The sequence below is a fragment of the Megalobrama amblycephala genome, linkage group LG14 (genome assembly GCF_018812025.1).
Source record: "Megalobrama amblycephala isolate DHTTF-2021 linkage group LG14, ASM1881202v1, whole genome shotgun sequence".
NCBI lineage: Eukaryota > Metazoa > Chordata > Actinopteri > Cypriniformes > Xenocyprididae > Megalobrama > Megalobrama amblycephala.
In genome coordinates, this window is record NC_063057.1 from 33,808,106 (window position 1) to 33,832,498 (window position 24,393).

General features: G+C 36.2%; 1 protein-coding gene and 1 long non-coding RNA gene across 2 annotated transcripts; both read right to left on the reverse strand.

Annotated features, from left to right (window-relative positions):
- Positions 1-13,832: 13,832 nt before the first annotated feature.
- On the reverse strand, positions 13,833-17,938 carry LOC125246091 (SE-cephalotoxin-like). The gene is made up of 4 exons (XM_048156945.1): positions 15,315-17,938; positions 14,816-14,952; positions 14,564-14,679; positions 13,833-14,362 (listed from the first exon to the last, which is right to left on the reverse strand). The coding sequence occupies exons 1-4, from the start codon at positions 17,920-17,922 to the stop codon at positions 14,236-14,238; spliced, it is 2,988 nt and encodes a 995-aa protein (XP_048012902.1). The 5' UTR covers positions 17,923-17,938; the 3' UTR covers positions 13,833-14,235.
- Positions 17,939-20,223: 2,285 nt separating this feature from the next.
- On the reverse strand, positions 20,224-24,019 carry LOC125246117. Its single transcript, XR_007179728.1, has 5 exons — positions 23,558-24,019; positions 23,393-23,456; positions 23,031-23,119; positions 22,647-22,721; positions 20,224-20,399 (listed from the first exon to the last, which is right to left on the reverse strand). It is a non-coding gene; the product is annotated as an uncharacterized LOC125246117 (long non-coding RNA).
- Positions 24,020-24,393: the final 374 nt, after the last annotated feature.

Consider the following 24,393-nt stretch of genomic DNA (forward strand, 5'->3'; position numbering starts at 1 on the left):
ATCATTAGTTGAGAGCTCGTTCTCAATCTGTCTTGATTTACGAGCATGAAAGATGACCAAATAATGAACAGTGACCGAGTGTGCCTGTTTAGGGAATGCACACTTAAACAAAGGAGTTGTTTGGCAAAATATACTTAGGACCAACCAATCCTGAAGGGGCTGCATGCAGAAACATGAACTCCACAAGTGCACATATAGGCGTTTATTTAATGGCTTATTATTTTTCTTTTTTCATACATGTGTGATGGGTATTAGGTCCAACACTTAAGCAGCTTTTATAAACACGCCTTAGATAAAAACATTACTGGTGTACTTGAGACAAAACAATGGCACTGACTTATTTTAAGATCTGCCAAGATTCAGCTCAAACATGCATTTTAGACTCATTGAGACTCATTACATTTCTGACATATTTCTGTTCTAGTTCAGATACAGATAAAGTAGCACAGTAAAGATTACTTTTATATGAATGCATTAGTGAAAGAGCGACTGCAATAAATTTAATTAAAGGTTATGCAAAGATCATGTAAGGAAATCTATGTAAGATTAACAACATTGATCATGTATAAACAACATTGATTGAACACACATAAGAAAATATTATTTCTCTTCCAACATCCAGATGGTATAATCAAACATATCTTGTGGACCACTCTCTGATTATGGATTTATTTGTCATTTCTTATCCGGCTGCACTCTCTATGACCAGCGACTAGATGAGGAAAAGCTTGAATTTCCTCTTTTCTGTTTCACATCTTGACTCAACAGTCTCAACCACTTTTACAGATAATTAATCTTAACACAAATGAACAGTTTTAGAGTATCACTATTTCCCCTCTTATGTCCCCCACTATGTTCACTGTCCACTTTTCTTTACCATTTGTTGCTTATTTTTCTCCCCCTTTCTCTAATTTTCTCCATGTCACTTGTCAGTTTCTGTAAAGTTGGCCGCATATTCACAGATTTGAATTTCCCGGATCAATGAACTGAAGTCTGTTATTCTCCCTTTTTCTATCTCGCTCATATTTTTCTCAACTTTCTCCTTCTCACTCGCCCGTTTCTCTCTCGCCACTACCATAAAGACTACAAAAGCTGCGTCGGTATAATAGAAGCGCCCCGTCAGGTTTAAATCATCATCACCTTCTGTTTTGGCTGTAGGTCCGGGTCCGTATGGGACGGCTTTTGGGTCTCCCGGACCGCAGTCTGCCTGTTAGTGACATGTCATACAGCTTGAAAAGGTAAACTGAGACAAGAAAGGTTCTTTCTCTACAATATTGAACTGCAAGTTCATATGGAGCGTCTTAATCCTGTCCCAGATCTGGTACTGCTGTATCTCTTTATCTTCTGTGATCTGGTACTTCAACAAAAGCTCTTTAAATTTTTCTTCAACATCAGTAACCTACATGAATAAATGTGCAAAACAAAGATGGGTCATCTTCTATTGGCTGATGGAGAACTTGCGTGTGTTTATATTGTTTCTCGTGACCTCTGAAGCTGTTTTTCATGAAGTCGCTCGAGAAGGCTTTAGTGTGGAGAATTCTCTCGGTCCAGCTCCTGTTGAATCCTTTGCTCACGTTACAGACTTTACAGAGGTCTTCTCTCCCCCTCTTCCTGTCTCTCATTTTCATCCTCAGTAATTTCTGTTCAAAGACATTATCAGACACCACAGGATTAGAAATGATTTACAGATTACATGTAATATACACTGTACAGTCTGTGGAATAGAAAACTTGAATACAATAAAAATCAGTTTGCATCTTCCCATGTGTGAATATGAATGTAATTGGGATGTAACGGTACACAAAATTTATGGTTTGGGATGCACCTCAGTTTTAAGTCACAGTTCGGTTAAATTTGGTACAGCAGAACTGTTGTTTCTCAGAGCAACACAGCGGTGTTTCATTACTGAATGAATCCAAGTTTTAACGTTTTAAATCGAGTGAGCCAATGATTCAGTGACTCATTCATAAAGAAAGTTGAATGAATGTCTGAATGACTTAATTAATCTGCACAACATGTAAAACAATAATTTAATTTTAGTTAATTAATAAAAAAAAATGAAATATGAATGAAAAAAAATTATTGGAGTGCAATGTGGTCACAAATAAAAAATAATAAGCTTAAATCAAAACTTTAACTGGTACATTTACATCAGCCTGGCTAGAATTGACAACAGATTAATGAAAAATTAAGAGTTACAGAGGAGATTTCACAAAGCTATATAATTACATATTACTATAAGAATGTTTTAAATATAACATTTTGAATATAGCAACATATAAAAACAAAATTATAAATTAAATATGAAGGTAAAAGCAGTTTTGGTGTGCTGACTTTTTTTTTTTTTTTTTTTTTTTTTAATCGTTGCATTGTTGTATCACAATCATGGTTCCATACAGCATGCTAACATATGACAACCTTGAACTCATTTAAATACTTGTTTAAAAGTTAAAATCATACTAGAAAAGAAAGGTTTCTACATTGTGTGTGTTTGACAAGATTATGCTAATTTTAGACATTTTAAATCATTTTAAATGATTAATTATGTTAATTATGCTATTTCTGAAAGGACTTCAGTTAATGTTATTAGTCCAACTACATTTTTGCATGCTAACTAACATCATTGTTAAAGTGAAGTTATTAAACATAATTTAATCCAATCTAATCTTCCAATTATAACAAGGTATCCCTCAGTATCCCTCCTCCTCCTTTTTGTACAATTCTGTTATAGGGGGGCAATTTGAGCTCGAACAGAATATCCTCTCTGAGCCCCACTATAGCAAAAAAATGAACTGATTGCTGTGCGTTATTCTCCACATATAGCACATTCTGAACCTAAACATGTTTTGTCACAAAAGCCGGTATTGTCCACTGTCAAGGCATTGTGAGTTCATGTTTTACAGCAGAAACCGACAAGCATCTTTATTGTTTGTGAACAACCTGCTGCTATTCACTTCGAAAAGATGCTCTAGCTGAGGGGAGTTTCATCAAAGATGACTAAAAGTGATCAAGGATTTATCATTTCGATTCCTCCAACTCCTTGTACATCATACACATCTTAATGAGTGGAGCTCATTAAAACAGCAAAGAAGAAATAAATCTGGAATGGGACACATGAGTGTTGCACATTCTCTTGGCTGTTTAGTGTGGTGCAGAACTGATATGTTTGCAGGAACTTACCATAGTTGGGACAGTAAAGAGTGCCACCATCATTGACACAGCGCAACTCAATCTGGGAATGGTCGGGGGTTTCACATATGATAAAAGTGATATTCTTCTCGTAGATCTGGTTATTGGTGTTAAACTCGTAGTCAAAACTCTCATGTGTGCGATTTTCATGTCTGAAGCGGATGTTGCAATTGTGATCAAGACCATATTCCTCCTTATAGGACGCTGAGCACTTAGCATCGATGCGTGTAAACTGGGGAGCAGAATTATACATCAGTGTCCATCAGAAAAGCAGTGCATAAACTAACAAAGAACAGACTGACATTGTTGTGAGATATTATTTCATGCTCTCAGTTATTATATGGCTAATCAAAAGACATGTTAACTAGGAAAAAACAACTATTTAGCAGAATATAGAATTGCATAAATAATCTTGTGTAGTGAATGCACCAAAAGCTCTTACCCCTCTGCTCTGGGTAGCAAAGTGCCAAGTATAAGGAGTCTGATTGATGACTGTAACTGTAACAAGCTTGGCACCCATTATTCAGGATATTCTGTTACATTAAAACAGTAAACATTGGTCAGTATTTAATAGTGATGCAAAGTAATGTGTGTGGGTTGATGATGTAAAACTCTGGACAAGTTTTCAAGCACACGTCCATTTTTAGCACATCTTGACTGTCGTACAGTCTGACATATAGGACAGCTGAGATCCCACAGTTTGACATGAGGATCATGAATGTACAGTCTGACAAGCAACAATCATAAAGGACTGTTATAAATCACAGTGTGCGCCCGGCTTTAGGTCGTTAAAATGGAAGCACATTGTTGGCAAATGCAGCAGCTATAAATGACTCTAAATCAGCAACACTGTCCAGTTTCAATCTCTCTCTGCCTGAGTCAGTTTAAATTCAATTAAATTAATTGTATGTTAAGAATTTTAAACTAATAACTTCAAAACATACAAGCAAGTGGCAAATAATAAAGAGGAGCAACAAACATATTACAAGCAATAAACAAAGAGAGCTTTCAGTATTTAAGAGTATCTGAACGTTTTCTTTCTCATGTTTACTGTTGTTTGTTACATTAGACAGCAGGAGATCTAATGAGTTGCATTCACGCGCAGATCTCTTGAAATATGATGGAACAATATTCTTAATTGCTATCGAAATGTCAAAAATGCTGTTGTCTGATAAATGAATAAATGAGAATATGAAATCAAACCTGAAATTGTCCCAGAGTCTCTTGATCTCCTGAATGAATGTTCTTTGCTGTCACTCGATGTCTGTATAACCTGCGCAACTGAAGATGAGACTGAATAGTATGTGTGATGCTGTAATGGTACATTATGTTGGGTCCTTAAATATAGTTGGTAATGATGAGGTAATCATGAGGTTGATCTAATGCTATGCAGTGATATCAGCCAATCAGGAGACAACCAAGGTCAGCTCTGTTTTTCCAGTAAATCCCATGGGATATTGGAAACAGCAGTCTTATCAAATGAAAGTGAAACTATTGAGGAAAACTGCAATAGGTGACAGATGTAATGTGCATGGTCATTGATGTTTCTGAGAGGAAGAACAAAGATGTCTGGTTACTTTCAATGACACTAATCTGGGGCTGTATGTATAAAGAGTAAAACTGTAGTCTTAAGTGTGTCAAAATGGTAAGAATGACATAATTTTACTCTTATTCCTATAAGTGTGATTAATAAAGGCTCTTAAGTGTCAAGACTAGGTCTCAACTCCTAAATTATTTAAGAGAGCTGTAGAGTCTCCTAACCTAGTTCAGAGTATCAAGATGGCAGCAGAGAAGAGGAGACACACGCTTTCCAATGAAGATATGAGTTACGATGACATGGAGTAGATATAAACTTGATTGTCAATTAATTTAGTAATTGACCTAATAAGACATTTAATAACTTTAAATGTAATAATTTAATAAATATTACTTAAACAATAATTAACACATTTAATACATTTTAATACATTTAACGACTTTGAATACACTTTTTATAACTTTAAATGTAATAAATTCTCCCACTCTGCAAATCAATGCTCTAACCATAGAAATGAAATAGTAATTACTTTTTTGGTGACTGTAAGAATGCAGCAGTGCACCGGTGATGACTTAAACCCATCAGTCCACCGTAAACAGACTCATAAATCATACTATTGCTAAACTTACCTTACCATACTGTCATGTCATGTCTTGTTTTGGTATTGTTTCATTTTCACAGTTTATGGTTTGTTTTCATTGTCATGCTTTGTTTGTTTTCCTTGTTTGCCATGTGTTGTATCATGTGATTCCATTGCCCTCTTGTGTTCATGTCATGTGCTTCCCCTCCACATAATTGCCCTCATGTGTCATGTTCTGATTGGTTATTTCATGTGATCTCAGTTCTGTCTCGCCATTGGTCCTTTGTCTTCATTGTTCACAGGTGTTCCTTGTTTTGTCATTAGTCTCCCTGTATAAATAGCTCTCTTGTTCCATTGTTATCTGGTCTAGCTTTGTTAAATGTAACCCGTCGTTGGTGAGTGTATGTGCTGTGCTGTGCCGTGCCCTTGGATTATTATCGTTATCAATAAACTGCACATGGGTTCTCATCCCCTCCGTTACCAAATATAGTGACAAAATTGATGTGCAAAATTTTTTTTATGTCCCTACAATTTTGCTTAAACCATCAAAATATGAGTATTTTTATGCAAAGGTATTTATCTGACAATGTTTTGGCAAAAAAACAACAACTGAAATTACAGCTACAGGTTTCAGAAATACCAAAAAGCTCAGAAAAAACACTTGACTACAACATGATCAGTTTTTAATATTTCATTGGTCTTCTTTTTTTCACAATTTCTTTGTATGACATGCAGCCTGGCCAAAATAACGTCTGCACAAATTCATGTTTCATTTCATTATCACACATTAAACAATTGACTCCAAGCACAGCTACACAACATGCTTACATCTTTTAACACATTTTTTAAATATTTGATTTAAGTTGAAGATGTCAATTTTCCTAGGCTGGACATCACATTTGGCCACTTACTCTATAGCAGTTCATTGACTTTCCAACTGACCATCAAACCATGTGGCAAAAGCAAGACAAAACGTTTCCACACCATCAGCACTAATTCATGATAATTTTGCACAATGCAAAGCTATTTTTTAAAAATAAATTCAAATATTAAAATGTTTCAGTGTCTTTTTAAATATTTCTTAATATTAACATCAGATGCTTGATGTTGTGCTGCTGTGTCTTCACCCTTGCAGGCTCGCTATTGGCTGATTCAGAGGTTGAGGGCGGCCATTTTGAGTTGACATCATTGTAGTCCTTAGTTCACAACACTTTAAGGGATAGTTCACCCAAAAATGAAAATTTGATGTTTATCTGCTTACCCCCAGCGCATCCAAGATGTAGGTGACTTTGTTTCTTCAGTAGAACACAAATGATGATTTTTAACTCCAACCGTTGCCGTCTGACAGTCTTATAATGCATGTCAATGGGAACTTTGTCTATAAGAGTCAAAAAGCAAATCCAAATTAAGGCCATGCGTCATTTGATTCACAACTCACTTGCCCAGGATTCTCTCATTACCTTGGACTGTATAGTGTCATACGGTGCTAAAAAAAAGTGCTTCTCATGAGCACCGTCCACAAAGAGGCAACAATCAGCGAGCGTGAGAAGAAAAGTTGCCCAAGATGCCTCGCAAGAAATGCCAAAATCCCGTTTGCAAAAGACACTGCATTCAAATCTGTGACCTCTGCTACAATCCATTGGATAGTTATCTAGAGTTACTGCAGTATGTAGTTAGCATATAGTTATTATAGTAGTTGGAATATATGGTATATAATTATAGTATGTAATTATAAATATTGTATATATAAAATATAATATAAATGTAAATATTGTATATAGTGAGTATAGTAGTTTCTCTTTAATTACTGTAGCTTTTTGTTTGTTGTTGCGGTTTCCTTTCACTGTTTTGTTACTGTTCGCTGACTTTCACACAAAATAGACATGTTCATTATAAAATGTTTACATATTGTTATAATTGAATGAACTGCACTTTTTTTTTTTTTTACAAATTCTGACTCAAAAAATGGGTAACAATATGCTTTCTTGTGTTCTCTTTCTAACACAATGTTTAGGTTTGACTGTAATCATAATGCAAAAACCAACACTTAAAATCATTCTAACAAAAAAAAAAAATCTAAAACTTGATAAGAAATAGTCTTTGAGAATGTCTAAATATATGCAAGAATGAAATCGATCGCTACTTTCCGGCATGCACCATGCCTATAATGTTACTGTTTGATGGGGAAACGCAAGCCGGATCAGATTTTACCATCCCGAATCGTACTGAACTGTCCTGTACCGCTCAGTGGAAACAAGGCATAATAAACCTGCTGACAATTGCACCATTAGTGTGAATCAAACAACAAAAAAGCAAAGAGAAAATTGCTATAGCTTTAATAAGCAATAATCTCAATTTATACAGTGAAAACTAAGTAGTGTTATTTTACATTTGATTACTTTATTAGATTTTTGTTGTAGGCCATATTACTTACCTGAACAGTAAAGTTAATAGATCTTCCTGAAATCAAAGCACTGTTTATTACATTTGTATCTGTTTTTTTGTGTATTTATTGTATGTGTTCTGCTCCAAGTTTACTTGTCAGTTGTATAGTTGTGTAGTTTTGGCGCCCCCCAGTGGCAGTTTTCTTGAAAAATAAGTGATCACATTGCTCATGCACTCACCTCCTCAATTTTCGGATGCCATCCTTTGTTTTGTGTTTTTAAAAGCATCATTTTTTTACTCTTAATTCATAATGTACCCAGCACCTTATTAAACGTCAAATAATAAGATGAATCCTGACTCATCTGTACTTTATGGATGGAGTTTGGCTGGCTGTTAAATTGCATTGGTAGATGCAAGGAGAACAGTTCACTGTGTATTTGGCCATTTGTTTGTACTTTGTTTCTTTGTTCTTGTTCTTATTGTGTCTTATTGTATGTATCTAAAACAAAAATACCCACACACTGGTCCATTTACATATGTTTTCATTTTGTTAAAAACATTATTGTTTCTTTTGTTATAATTATTTTTCATTGCAGATGTATTAAGCAATGTTAATTATGTTCTTAATTAGTTAAATATAAGAAAAAGTAACCAACAAGAATACCACTAAAGTCACGGATCGTTAAGCAGTATTGTAGTAATACCATTAAAACCTTCATGATACCAGGGACTTCCAGGATGCCTCGTGGTGACTAGATGTGGTGGAAGTCGCTCTGTGAACTTTCATTTGTTTTTTTCAGCAGTATTCATTTATTTTTTCATATATATATATATATATATATATATAATAATCAACTCTATTAAACATTCATAAAGAAGAATGACAAAACCAGGAAAATTAGGGCAAAACATGAAATGCTGACTGACAAGGGGAGTGAGCAGACATGTATCGATTATTTTATCATTGACAACAAACTTATTCCTTTAGTAAAGTCTTTCTCTTATGATAGTATAGTCATCTCTGACCACACCCCAGTAATTCTCTGGTGGTTGTATGATTTCTCGTGTTTGGAGACTGAATGTTTTACTCTTATCAGATAGCCATTTGGTTGAGTTTATCTCCAAAAAGATCTCTAGTTTTCTTGAGATGGACTCTATGGAAGGGATTTCTGTATCTATCCTTTGGGAAATGCTCAAAGCTTACTTGTGTGGAGAAATAATTTCTCGTTCTCCTATATCAAAACGTTGCGTGATAAAAAACTCTCTAGACCAGGGGTCGGCAATTAAGTTTGGCATCGGGCCAAAAATAATTTTCACCACTAGATAGTGGGCCAGAACATAGTCAAAGTATAATTTAAGAAATTAATTGAAAAATGCAACTAGAATTGCCTGTGACAGACTGTAACAGTGTCTTTTGTAACTGGTATTGAGCTGTTACTCTGTGTTAAATCCTCTAGTAGGACAGCCATTAACAAAAAGCCAATATTGTGTGGCAGTGTCCGGGTTTTACACTGGATAAATTAATAAAGCAGAGTAGTGACACGTAACCTGGCAAGTATCTTCATTCACCAACTTGCAACACAGACCGCCTTGCTAAAACACACGCATGTGGGAGATGAGAAATGGAAAAAAAATAACTTGAATAAGCTCATTAATGGCATGTTTGAGTCAAGCTCTTAACTATGTTTTATTTCCTCTTTTCATATTGTGAATAATAAATGTGTAACATTTGAACTTGCTTGTTAGGCTACACAATGGAGCCTAACTTATTGTAATAATTATTTGACGTAGCCTACATTTACACTCAGAATTATTCCTTGGCATCCTCACGTACTAAACTGCATTTTTTTTTAAATTGTTTGCATGCTGGAGGTGCGCTATTACGTCGTGTGCAGAGTGATGTTAACATTTAAGCTAGCTGGTGAAAGAAAATGGCACTTTCAAAGAGTATAAAGTGGAAAGTTGTCAGCGAAAATAGGGCACACAAAGAAGAATGGAAAGACAATAACTATGCGTTCATCCTACCTAGTTTTGTGCCACTATCAAAATAATCGGCGCAGATATTATTGCTGGTGGGTCAGTTTTGGCACGCGGGCCGTCTATTGCCGACCACTGCTCTAGACAGATTGGCAAATTGGACCAGAAATATGCACTGTTATGATCATCGTCTGTTCCTGTCTCTTCCTGGACTACATTCCCCATCATCCTCTCTGCCAGTCACATGCACACACTCCACACTAATCACCACACCCAGCTGCAGCTCATTACCACGACTATAAAGGACTTTCACTCACACCACCTCACCGCAAAGTCTTGATTACTCTGTGCCAATTCCAAGCTTTATCCTGTGTTTATCCTGTTTCCCTGTCTGTTCCTGTTCCTGCCTTTTTATCCTGACCTGTGTTTATCTTGCCTTGTTCCTGTTCCTGTTCCTGCCTTTGACCCTTGCCTTGTTATCCTGTTCCGTGATTGATATCTGCCTGCCTTTGAACATTGCCTGTATTCTGACCACGATTCTGCCTGTTCCTTGTGATTCCTGTTTGCTCCTGTCTGACCCTGCCTGTATGACCACTCTAACTTCAATAAAGCTTGCAGATGGATCTTACCATGAGCCCTGCATCGTTACACATTTGAATAGTAGTTTTGTTTTCTTCCACGTCTTTCTGATTTTGGTTGCCATTTTTAAAGCATTCACAAAAAAAGCAAGCATTTTTAGCTGAGCAGCCTATCATTTTCTGAACTTCTTTATATGTTTTCCCCTCTCTAATAAACTTTTTAATCAAAGTACGCTGTTCTTCTGAACAATGTCTGGAACGACCCATTTTACTCATATTTTCAGAGAGAAAAGCACAGAACAACATTTGCTGCCTTCGTCCTTAAATAAGGGACATTTGTTTAACATCAGTTCATAATTGTAATATGTGAATGCGCGTCAGATTGTATCTATAGATCATAGATTGAATCTATGGTTGTTGTAGTAATACAGTTAGTGACAATATAGTGCAACTACAGTGAAGAAATACTGATGAGGTGAGCAGATACTGCTTCTGAAGGATGTAAAAACATTTTGCAACATTTTATTACACGTCTAGACAAATATTCATCATACAAAACTCAACAATGGTGGTACTCAAACATTTTAAATCAGAAGATCCATGTTGCAATGCATGCTGGGTGCCATTGTTGAGTTTGGCTCTATGCTGGTATCCTGCTTTTTGTTGATTGTCACCATTGCTGAGTTTGGTAGGGTGAATTTTGATGTCTACGTGTGGCAGTTCAAAATTCCCTTGCAAAATCATTTTCAGACACATCTGCTTATCTTTCCACAACTCTGTTGAGTAACAGCAGCTCCTCTGTTAACCTCATGATTACTTCACTGGTCTGCACACTTAAAAAACAAACTCCAGCTGGTCCAAAACGCAGCTGCTAGAGTTCTTACTAGAACCAGGAAGTATTAGCCCGGTTCTGTCAACACTGCATTGGCTTCCTATTGAACATTGTATAGATTTTAAAATCTTTAAAATCTTACTTACAAAGCACTAAATGGTTTAGCTCCCCAGTACCTGAAACCTAATTCACATTCACAAAAAAAAAATAAAATTAATGCGCACAAAAAAAATATATTCACAAAAAAGCAATTCACATGCAAAATAAAATTTTATATTCATAAAATACATTTTACAAATTTAAAACAATTCATAGATATACAACTCTGCACACAAAAGTTTTGAATGTTTAAAATGTATATCCTTTTTTCTGACATTTAGTTTCAAAGTTACTTGTAGTTAGATGTCTTTAGTCCCATTCACACCACCAGTGACACGCAGCGACAAAGCAACATGATCCCATTCATTTTCAATGGAGGGCTAGCCACTTCAAACGATCGTTGGCGGCAGAATGTAGGCCTGTCAAGCAATGTGAAGTTTAGAAATTTTAACTATGCAAATTAGCAGTGAATTTCGAGAGTGACAAACAATAGAAGTAAAGACTGTCTGTGGACCTCATGTCACCATCTCGAGTGCAGGCAAGTGACAGTTCTCGTTTTCATTGTTTAATATGATTTGACTGTAACTGCATATAATAAAACGATGTGTGGAAAAGAAACTGTCGGCAGTCTTAGTGAGTTTGATCCATAGGTCAAAGACATTTAGATGTCTGCATCAATAGAAATTTACTAAAGTGATTTTATATACATAGAAATGCACATAAAACGTCTATTTTTAAGGTTTCAAATAAGTTTGGGAAGAATAAAATGTCAAAATGTGGGTGAAATAATGTTCCATTGTCATTCAGTGTAACACTTATATTAGTGTAAAGATTGAAACATACTTATTCTGATGTATTAAAATATGTAAAAGAATAAGTGAGCATACTAAATTTTATTGTATTGCTGAAAAATGGGCAAAACCTAGGATAGTAGCAAAGTTTAAACATGTAAAATTACAAGTAATTAGCATTTGGAGTAAAAGTAATCAGTCTTTAATATGGCATAAATAGTTTCTTTTTTTTTTGTAAATATCAAGATTGTTACACTGAATGACATTTTAGTGGGTGTCTTCTGTAAATCATGGTAAAAATGTATGATATTTAATTTTTGAAACAGGACCCATTCTGATGTATTTAAAAACAACAACAACAATTCAAAGCTGTATTACACTTACTGTTTTCATGCTTGAAAACTTTTTCGTCTTTGACCCTCATACATTAAAGTGATAGTTAACCCAAAAATGAAAATTTGAACATACATACATATGTATGTATGGATGTTATCTGTTAAACCCACGTGAGATGTGTTGCTGTCACTCTTGGCCAGGACGCTCTTGTAAAAGAGATCCTTAATCTCAATGTGCTTCTTTTCCTGGTAAAATAAAGGTTATAATAATAATAATGAAAATTTGATGTTTATCTGCTTACCCCCAGGGCATCCAAGATGTAGGTGACTTTGTTTCTTCAGTTGAACACAAATGATGATTTTTAACTCCAACCGTTGCCGTCTGTCAGTTATATAATGCATGGCAATGGTAACAAAATCTATGAGAGAAAAAAAAAAAAACACCTCACGCACCGGATGCCGTGCACACACTCAAGGCAGTTGGACATAGTGGTGTATTAGAGGTAAGAAATGATATAAATACTGTTTGGTTTCTCACACAAACCGATCGTTTCTTGTCTTAAGACATCAATGTGTCGTCACGAGCCGCAGGGTTTACTTTGGATTTGTCTGTGCATGTTTTTTTTTTTTTACTCTTATAGATGGTGTTACCGTTTCAATGCATTATATGACTGACAGACAACAGTTGGAGTTAAAAAACATTATTTGTGTTCTACTGAAGAAACAAAGTCACCTACATCTTGGATGCCCTGGGGGTAAGCAGATAAACATCAAATTTTCATTTTTGGGTGAACTATCCCTTTAAACTCCATCAGCAACATTTTCATATATGAAAACCCAAAACATTTTTACTTTTGTGTTTGTTTCAGATGGAGGACCCTTTGACAGACGATTCTAATTTAGGTACCTAATTTTAACTCTTGACTTGAGATCATCCACACATTAGATACGGGTTCATGGATATGGCAAGCAGATTTTATATTTAATGCTCTATAATTGTATTTTGATGACTCAATGCTACGTTGTGATATCTGCATTTAGAATTTGACTGGTAAGAAAGATGATTTAAGATACCTGTAGAAACATTTTTACTAGTCAAAACTGATGTGAAGTTATCTGTAATGACATCACATATGTTTAATTGCCTCATCATCACACATACTCGAAGATAATTAGAGATACCTGTAATTCAGTTTGGGCTAATCACAATTATATTTAAATAGATCGATCATAATGTAATCTGCTGTGAATGATGTGCAATAGACCTCAGTCAGGTTGATGCCATATTTTATTTTTTTAAAGCAAACGAAAGCAAGGGATAGAAGTAAATTTAGAAGTAAAATTAAGAATTCAAGTTATATTTATTATATTTAACTTTTTATTTTTGATTAATATTAATTACTCATCGACCACTATCAAGTAAATTGTTGCATCATGTGCACTTTAAATCACATTTACTATGTCAACATCAAAATATTTAAGCCACAATCATTATTTTGAGCTGTAACACTGAAGAAAGACATCCAATGTGCATCTAGTAACGTTTATTGAAGCAATTATTTTTCATTGGAATTTGCATACTCAAATTTTACATTATGGCATTGAGTTTATAGTATTGACTGCGCAGAGAACATTAAATTTTACTGCAAACACACATTAATATCCTGCAGGTGGAAATGTACTCCACTTGCTCACTTTCATCAAAATTCAATGTCTAATACATTTTTCGAACTTTTTTTACTTTTAAAAAGACCACGCTGAAAAACAACCAAATAAAAAGACTAACAAAAAGCATGTGTTTATACCACTTGATTAAATGTTTTGCGAAATGTTTAAACTCCTTTCCATCTGTGTATTTTGATCCACCAATTAAGCTTGAAAAATGAGCTGGAGAAACTTAAGCACTAAACAGGGAATCATGGAAAAGTGTCTTCAGATGCATGGTTGTGGAACCAAAGAATAGAAACTTCCATGCCTGGTATCTTTGTTCTTGGGAATATGGCACAGAAAGCCATGTCGTGTGTTGAAAAGCTTCCCAACATATCCATTACTCTTCGCACTATTGGGCAACAAAAAGCACATTAGAACACCATCACAAACATGCACAATGTGACACTTCAATTTTAATAAAACATTTGTGTCATTTCTGAGATGGATTCAATTATTTTTTTTCAGTTAAAGTCTGCAAACATCAGCTTTTCATAAAGGTTTACTTTTTTGCAAGATGAGTACTATGAATTTTATTTGTATTGGCACTAACCTACACACGAAGTATTTAACTCCTGGAAACCTCTTTGATTTGTCATACGAGACCATGCCTGACTGTGCCCCCTCCATCCATTTCCAACCACGTCCTTCACACGGATCAACCAGAACCTGTAGATCATTAATACAGTCATTTAAGTTCTGAAGAATTAGAAGAGGCACCATCTACTTGACTACAGTCTGTTAACTGTCATGCATGTGTTTGTTACCAGTTGTGTTTTAGATATAATGTACTGCACTGAGTTACCTCATAGCTACTGGCCCATTTTGTTCCCCAGTCATATTCATAGGTACAGTATTGATCCTTTACAAATCCACTGTGCCACCCGCCATCAGGTCCAATGGCTTTGCACACCGGAAGTTTGGTGTTAGAACGAACAGCATCTGTAAACCACAAGGATTTATGGGTTAATCAAGCCTCATTATTTGAAGTGCTTTGTTTTTTTAGCTTGAAGATACAATGGTGTTGTCTTAGATGAGCATAAAGATGAACTTCAGAACATATTTTTTTTCTCTAAATGATCCGTCCTACAGTTTTCTGCGCTTATCAGTGAATTCCATTGTAATTCATTTAAATGATTTTATAATTCCATTACATGGGATCAGGTAGGGATGGAACTGTAAGAAAAAGCTCAGTTATAAAGGTGCTCAAGTGCTTAAAGAGGTAATGATCTGTGAAGCACATTAAAATGAAAGAATCAGCCTAATCTAATGCAAGCTTATATAAAGTAAAAGAGTTTGCATACTGGTGGGCACTCCTCTGGTCTGAACCCACTGGAGATCCTGACTCCTGCAGCCCCGGGATGGGTCTCCTTTCCACGGGCTCACACAGGTGCAGCTCCTGTCGTGATTGAAGGAGGAGCATTTGGCGTTCACTCCACAGGGTTTGACCAGGCATGCGTCACGACATGTGCCAAAGGTGCGAGTGCAGACCTCATTGTCCTTACAAACGCTGTTATGTGTGCAGTCGTTACACTTGTGTGGTATGAAGGATGGACAGGGCGACTGTGAGCACTTGTACTCAGCTGGCTGAGGGTGTGTGGCAGAGCCCCAGCCAGATGAGCACGAGGCCTTGCAGACAGTGGCTCCACCTTCAGATTTGCACTCGACTTGTCCGTTTACCTGCTCAGAGTAGCACACAGGTAGGGCACTCCACTTTCCTCCAGAGCACACCGCAATCTTGGGGAAGGGCTTGTATGATCCACCACATTTCATTTTCACCTGCTGCCCGGCTGTGCTGTGGTAGTGCTTCTCGCAGTAGTTGTTCTGAAGATCCGCAGCCTTTAGAGGGCCACATCCATTTTTATTGAAGAGTTTCCACTGCTGTGAGATATACTTCTGAAATAACTTCCCAACAAAATCAATGTTCTCTGATTTTTCAGTGACCATTAAATATTTTGACCAAGCCAAAACAGCTTCCTTTTCAAGGGCAAACATGTAGCGCACAAAATAATCAATCTTGTCACTGTAGTTTTTTGAGCACTCTTCTAGCTCACCAGACTGACTTTGTGAGTCCTGGACCAGCGACTTGCGAAACATATCCAGAATATTTTGTTTGACTCCAAATCCAGTGCCCATCATCATGTGGTGAAAGCCTGAGAGATAAAATTGAAAAGACTGTCCCCCTGTGAACTGAGCTCCAACTTCAGAAACGTAGTGGCGTTGGGTTATTGTACTGTTTTTAAGTTGAGAACGTAATGCATTGATATAGCGAAACTTCTCAATCACAAGGTTGTATTTCACAAAAATTTGTGTCCACTGGATCTCATGTCGGACAGACTCAACTATTTCTTTAGTGTAATCCTTCAGATCCTTGACACTAAAATAAATTGCTGTCAGATCAGGGACTGGTTTAATGACCATGCCATCGATTTCACCTTCAAGAGCTGCATAGTCAATTATATTTTGGATGCTTTCCTCACAAGCTGGACCGTGGAACATCTTATGGCACTTACAGAATCCTTGTGTGGTGCCCTTGATGGGTTTACATTCTCCATGGTTACAATTTGCGTTTGAGCAGGAAGGCTTGAAACTATTTCCTTTGAGGAAGAAATTAAAGTCTCTATTGGAAATGTATGGTATACAGCTCATCTCAATATCCGCCACATCTGTCTGTGCATAATCTGATGGTTTTGTAACTGCATGAAGAAACTGTATGTGGCTGATAACTTTAGCACCAAACCTGCTGAGCAGCTCCTCCTTCATTGTTAAACACTGCGTGGTAATGCTCAAACTTGTTATTTCTTTTTGCAAACTGGATTTAATGGATCCCTTAGTGCTTTGATCAACAACAGAGCCCTTTTCTTGATGAATTATGTGAACTGATGTCTTTTCTTGAGCATAAAAGTTAATTGACTGTCCAAAGGTAAACTCATTTTTAACATCATTTGAGTGGGCAATTACTATCCATTTGAACCAGTGGAACTTGCTCTCCAAATGTTTCTTAATATCTGTAGCTAGTTCTTTGCTTTTTGAGAATCGTTGACTGCCAAGTTTCACAGCATCCTTTCGAGCCCATGTCTCAAAGTCGTCGGCACACTCAATCAAGGCATCCTGTATGGCTGATAAAGTGTTGGACAGTTGTGTGACTGCTTCTTTTGCCTTTACTTCAGCATCATAGCCCTTTAGTTTGTAATAAAACACATTTAACTTCAGTCCTGAAACCATCAGAGTGGTGAAGTAGGTGGAGTATTGAACCAGGACATTAAAATCACCATTGGATTTCTCAATGACGAGCTGTAGGAGATTCTTATTCAAGCTGACAGGATTGTTCTCAGTGATGTATCTGTAGAAATTAGCAACACTGTTCTCTGTGCCAGTGTTTTCATAGAAATTGGTGAACCTCTCAGCCAGCCTGGTCTTCTGTTCCTCTGTGGATTCAGCAGGAGCAGACTTTATGAATTCTGTTAACTTGGCCCAGGAGTTCTTGATCACATTCTCGTCTTTACCATAAATGCTTGCATAGTTTGTCCATTCCATTTCTGTTTGCAGGGTGGAAATTTGAAGGAAGAGAGAGTCGAGTTTACGGTTGACTTCTGCAAATTGTTCCTTCATGAACACAAGTACTGGATTAGATTGTGGAATGAATGCAAAGATGAAGCTAATTAATGCCCCAATAAATCCAAAACTTGCTGCGACTTTGCCAAGAGAACTAAAGACTTGGAGGACTTTGTTTACTGTGTCCCTTTTTTCTGAAATAATTTCAGCCACATCATTGACCCGTTGGATAAGCTCTTTAGACAATGTCATGCCCTTCTCCACTTGACTGACTTGTTTCATGCTAATTTCAGCTGTGCAGAAACAGCTGTATAGAAGCAGATAAAGGATAGCGAGGAAAGTCTTTCCAGTAGCCATGACAGCTAAACCTGTTAAAAAAATAATACATTGAATGTGTAATTAGAAGTATTAAATGGCACTGGCCTGGTGTCATCTGCTTATAATGCCACACACTCTCCCGTTATTTGCTGTTAAAGCTGCACTACAGAGGACTTCTTATTTTTTGACCCCAAATCACTAAGGTAAACATACAATAATGATTTACATTCAGAGTTGTCAGTTTGATTTGGTGCATAATAAACATAAATCATTATGTCCATGATTGGTACAACACATTATATAACTCGATAGTATTTATAGTAATGTCTGCTCCCAGAGGTGGATGGTTCCTCCCAGGGTTTTTCATAAAGGGTTAGTTCACCCAAAAATGAATACTCTGTCATTAATTTCTCACCCTGATGTCATTCCAAACCTGTAAGACTTTCGTTCATCTTTGGAACATAAGTTAAGATATTTTTGATGAAATCTGAGAGCTTTCTGTCCCTCTATAGACAGCTACACAACTGACACTTCAAAAAGTTCATAAAAAGATTGTAAAACTAATCCATATGAATCGAGTGATTTAGTCAGAATTTTCTGAAGAGATATAATCGCTTTATTTGATGACCAGATTTAATTGAGGCTTTTATTCACATATAAACATTAATCAACTCACACAGCAGTTATGGTAAGCTCAAGCATGTTGACAAGTGCTCTGTAAATGTTTTTGATATTTTGCAACATTAATAATCTTATTACTGTTAATATGAATGTATACTAATTTTAATTAAGTTACAATTTTGTATTGTTTCAAAATAAGGTTGAAGCCAGGTATTTTTTTAGTACTTATTTAACATACATGACAGAATTTTAACCTTACAAATTTCATACTTTAGATGCATCTGGCAACCCATTTCGAAGTGCATTGTCTTACTCTGCATTTGCTCCATGGATGGGGCAACATACACGAAACAGTGATACCCTACCGAAAACTGAAGTTTTTAAAGGGCTATCCTACAGTGACAGGGCCAGCACCAGTCGTGTTGCAAAGGAAATCGATGAGGACCACATTTTACAAGTTCTCAATTCAAAATCGGTAAAGTACAATGTACATGATTTTCTTACAGTATATTAAATATTGCATTTCTAAAACATTTTTAATGTAAATTATTTTTTGAACAGCCAAAAAAGGACGAACTGACAAAAGCCTGCAATGTCCTCGGGGTGTCTGCCAGTGGATCAATTGCTGATATGATAAACAGGCTTGAGGAGCTTCTCCTTTATAAGCATGTTTATTCCAAAATGTTTATGAAGCTCAAAAAAGCTGGAGGTAAGATGGGTTTTGTTAGTCTATGGCATGTATAAAATTTATTGTAGGGATAAATATATTTGACTTTTTTTGTTTTGTCAGTGTACAGTATCTTTTTGGTTAAACTCACCTACTCTATTGCATAAATTAAGCTTACATCCCTTACAGAAAAAACACATGAACTTCACATGTGCAAAAACACATGTGGTCACATGTGACCACATGCACATGTGATTTTTGCACATGTGAAATTTAACATGTGAAAACATGTGAAAAGCACATGTGATCACATGTGACAAAATGCACATGTGAAATTTAACATGTGATCACATGTGAAATTTAACATGTGATCACATGTGAAAAGCACATGGTGTTCACATGTGATCACATGTTTTTCACATGGGAAATGTGTGCTTTTGGAACATTTACACATGTGAAACACATGTTTTCCCATGTGAAACACATGTGAAACCCATGTTTTCCCATGTGAAACCCATGTAAACATGTGTATATTCCCATGTGAAACCCATGAAATCACATGTGAAACATGTATAAAATAGCCATGTGAAACGCATACATTCCCATGTGAAAACCATGTAATCACACGTGAAATGTATATTCCCATGTGAAACCCATGTGATGGAATGTGAAACCCATAAAGTCTCATGTGAACCCCAAGTAATCACATGTGAAATGTATATTCCCATGTGATCACATGTTAAACCCTTATATTCCCATGTGAAACCCATGTAATCACATGTGAAACGCATATTCCCATGTGAAAACCATGTGATCACGTGTTAAACCCTTAAATTCCCATGTGAAACCCATGTAATCACATGTGAAATGTATATTCCCATGTGAAACCATGAGATCACATGTGAAACATGTACATTCCCATGTGCGATCCTTGGAATAACATTTGAAACCCATCAACAATCATTTCTAACAAAACAACAACAGAAAATGATAGCATGTTCTTATGTAGGGCCTATAGCCATGTTTCCCAACATTAAAACAAACAATTCAAATTTATTTACAATTCTTTATTTATAAACAATTATTTTATTTAATTTCATTAGAAATACAAATGTGAATATGAATTTTTAAAACAAAAAAAGCAAAACCAAATATAAAAATATGAATTGTGAGTTTCTGAATGTGTGGAATGTCGTTTCAGTCCTCTGTGTCTCCTTCAGCAGGTTTCCTGTTTTGGGATAGTAAAACAATCAGATTAGGGCAGTGCAAACATCTATCCTGATAAAGTAAACTTAATAAATAAAGTAAACTATCCTGATAAAGTAAAGTTTTATTTATTTTCTTTATGGATTTCAGGATCGTATATGATATGTTATATTGGTAGTAGCCAATCATATCCTGTGCGCACCTACAGCATGCCCTCTAGAAGCCATCCAAAATGGGAGTTCTAATGACTCTAAGGATTTCTAGTGAGGTAAAAACATAGCATATAAAGATTTGTATCTGACTCAGAGTATTCTATTTATGTCTACGTATATGCAGGGTTCGTACGGGTGCTTGAAATCCTTGAAAGTGCTTGAATTTTGATGATGTGTTTTCAAGGTTTGAAAAGTGCTTGAATTTTGGATAAAGTGCTTGAAAATCCTTGAAATTGTAACTGTATTTCTTTTACAACAAATACCTATCTGTTTATTAAATGGAGAAATAAAATGGCGCGTTTATATTTTCGCCTGGCTCCGCATTGCGAGCATAGACCGTAAAATAGTGATGTGTCGTTCATGAACGATTCGTTCATTTTGAACGAGTCTTAAATATGACTCGGGACAACGAGTCATCTCAGAGAGCGATTCGTTCATTTTGTGTTGACCGCGCATGCGCAACATCTCATAAGCATACTACGGGAAACAGAAAAGATTAGTTCATTTCTCGAGTCCGCGGGTCCGAGTCGTTCGTTCATCAAGTCACAGCTCCATATTAGGGCACGGATATGCAGTCTGTACTGGCGGAAACAGAAAAGATTAGTTCATCTCTCGAGTCCTCGGGTCCGAGTCGTTCGTTCAAGTCCCCATAGGCTGAATACAGAAACAGAAATGATTAGTTCATCTCTCGAGTCCTCGTTTATAATAATATTTATTTTAAATAATTTAAATAATAAAAACACCACATTTAACAATAAAAATATTCCTACACAAACAAGATGGAACTTTCTTTTTGTTCAGATGTTTATTGCAGACTTATTTTGATAATTTTATGATAATTCTTAAATATAGTAAAATATACAGTCTATAATCCGAATGTAATGTTGTATATTTTGCGAGACACTGGACCGGGAAGCGGTCACGTGACAAAAGAACGAGACTCGGACCCGAAGACTCGAGAGATGAACTAATCATTTCTGTTTCTGTATTCAGCCTATGGGGACTTGAACGAACGACTCGGACCCGAGGACTCGAGAAATGAACTAATCTTTTCCGTTTCCGCCGGTACAGACTGCATATCCGTGCCCTAATATGGAGCTGTGACTTGATCGGACTTGATGAACGAACGACTCGTACCCGCGGACTCGAGAAATGAACTAATCTTTTCTGTTTCCGTTACCGCATCGCATTGCTTGGGCTGTCACTGCCCAGACCACATCAGAGTCAGTCACTGACGTATCGACTGCGGAACTAACAACTCGAACAAGAGGTGCAAGAGGTGAACAGCATTCCGGGGAACAGCAGCCCTGCTGGAAAAACCAGCATAGACCAGCATACCAGCACCAGCATCCCATTCCAGCAAGACCAGCATAAGTTGTGTTTTGGTGCTGGTTTGCTGGTGACCACCAGCATGGGATGCTTGTGCTGGTATGCTGGTCACTATTATTTATTTATTTTTTTTCCCCACAGGATTTGTTGGTCCCAAACCTATAAACTGTAGTGTACTCTAATGGGGTCAATATATATATATATATATATATATATATATATATATATATATATATATATAAATTTTTTTTAAAGAAATTCACATTTTTATTCAGCAAGGATGCATTAAATTGACCAAAAGTGAGAGGAAATATTTCTGTTTCAAAAAAATGTTGTTCTTTTTTAACTTCTATTAAACAAAGAATCCTGAGAAAAAAAGAAAAAAAAAAACTGAAGCAGCACAACTGTTTTCAACATTGATAATAATTAGAAATGTTTCTTGAGCATCAAATCAGCATAATAGAATTATTTCTGAAGGATCATGTGACACTGAAGACTGGAGTAATGATGCTGAAAATTCAGCTTTGATCACAGGAATAAATTACACTTTACTATATATTCACATAATAAAAAGTATTTTAAATTGTAATATTTCAATGTTACTGTTTTTACTGTATGTTGATCCAATGAACGCAGCCTTTGTGAACAGAAGATACTTTAAAAACATTAAAAATCTTATCGACCCCACACTTTTGAACATTAGTGTATGTTTAAGAGGCTTTACTTACTAGTCATTTGGTCCGACAGGAACTTTTTTATCCGCTCCAACTCTGCTATGGTGCAGGGCATCAACAGGGAAGGATCTAGGAACATAAACAATTTGTCACAGAGCCAACAATATTATTATTCAATGCCAGGTTCATTAAAAGAAAAGAAGCTACAGCAGGAAAAGAAGAATACACATAAACTGAATTTATGTTTTTTTGTTTACTTATTCATTAAATATTGCTCATACAGTGTCACTTACATTTGGATGTCAAAGCCTTCTTAAAACAAATTAAATAAATAAAAACTGTAAATTTGAGAAAATAAAAGAAGAAAATAACAGATGCATGGTATAGGTAAAAAATATTGTGGAAAAAATGGATATGGAGTTAATTGGTGAGTTTCACCTGTGTTTCCTTCCTGTCAGCAGGTTCCTTCAGAAATGCTGAAATCTTCTGAGCTTTCCCTCTGTTGTAGAGGGGTTATTTTGTCGCTGCTGAAATCACAGAACAATGTTTATCAATATTTGTTTACCATGAGAGATCAAAACGCTTTTGAAAACTTGTGCTCCCTGCAAGTTACGTCACCGATTAACAGTAGGCTACATTTACGTTTATAAATTAGCCAGCTTCTAATCACCCATAGACAGCAAAACCTTTACAAAACTATCAAAACCTCTACACATAAACCTCTACACATCATCTACACATAAAGATGTGATTAAAAGCCTAAACTATTATAAACAAATCGATCGTTAGAGTTAGCCTACCTCTTCTGAAAACGGGATGCTAACGGAGATGATAACGGAGTTTTTCGAAGACACTAAACTGTTTCTGTAAAGTAAATATTCAACATAAGTGTGTCAATTACATGTTAGAGAAGTGTCAAGAACAGTTGTGTGTGTTATTCGTGTGATTTTAGCGACTAAACTCACCTGAAAGAAGTGAAAACAACAGCGAGAGGCTGCTGTTTTTGCTGCTTGTCAGTTGTTGTTTCTCCGTTTCCATGGCAACTCTGCGCCGCTCCAGTGTTTGAAAGCGGTTCGGCGCGCACACGCATTAAAACACGTCACAGTCATGCAGCACTTACATAAATAAACATCTAGAATTAAAACATTACATAAAAAAAATCTCATTAATATTAAATCATGAATTTAAAACTCATTTTGTAGTTTTATGACCCTATAGGAGCAAAATGCCACCCCAGCATAGTGGGACAATTGTGGCACTTTTATAACTTAATAAGTGTGTAACTTTTATAACTTAATTATTTATTTATTTTTTTTACAAACATTCAACCACGTTATTTTATTTGAAAGCGTGCCCATAGGCAGTTTTTTTATACCAAGTTTTTGATATAGATATTAAGTCAGTCTTAATATTTTTTATTCAGACTTTCAGATTTTTTAACTGTAAAAATAATATAAAATAAATACACACTTATCAAAAAAGATGTCCTGTAAGCGCTTAGTAGAAACTGGACCGATTATCGGCTTGCCACTGGTGTACCAACGGTGGCCCAGCAGCGGCAAACCGCTGGTGATGTGCCACCCAAAAAACGCTGTCAGATTGACGGCATTTTCAGATTGGTCGGCTTGCCGATGGTGTGCCGACGGTGGTCCGACCGTTTCAAGCCGCTGACTTTGTGCCGCCCAAAAAACGCTGGCGGACCGGCAGGTCATTGTTAGCTGGGTAATGAGCTAAAATAAAACAAGAAAATGCTGGTAGACCAGCATCACCAGCAGGACCATGCTGGTAGACCAGCATCACC

Bases quoted from the DNA above. Each gene is read 5' to 3' on its own strand.
- LOC125246091 (XM_048156945.1), bottom strand. From the start codon at position 17,922: ATGGCTACTGGAAAGACTTTCCTCGCTATCCTTTATCTGCTTCTATAC. The intron at 14,953-15,314 runs GTATGCAAACTC...TGTGGTTTACAG, and splicing joins GACCAGAGGAGTGCCCACCA to ATGCTGTTCGTTCTAACACC. The intron at 14,680-14,815 runs GTAACTCAGTGC...AATGATCTACAG, and splicing joins AATGGGCCAGTAGCTATGAG to GTTCTGGTTGATCCGTGTGA.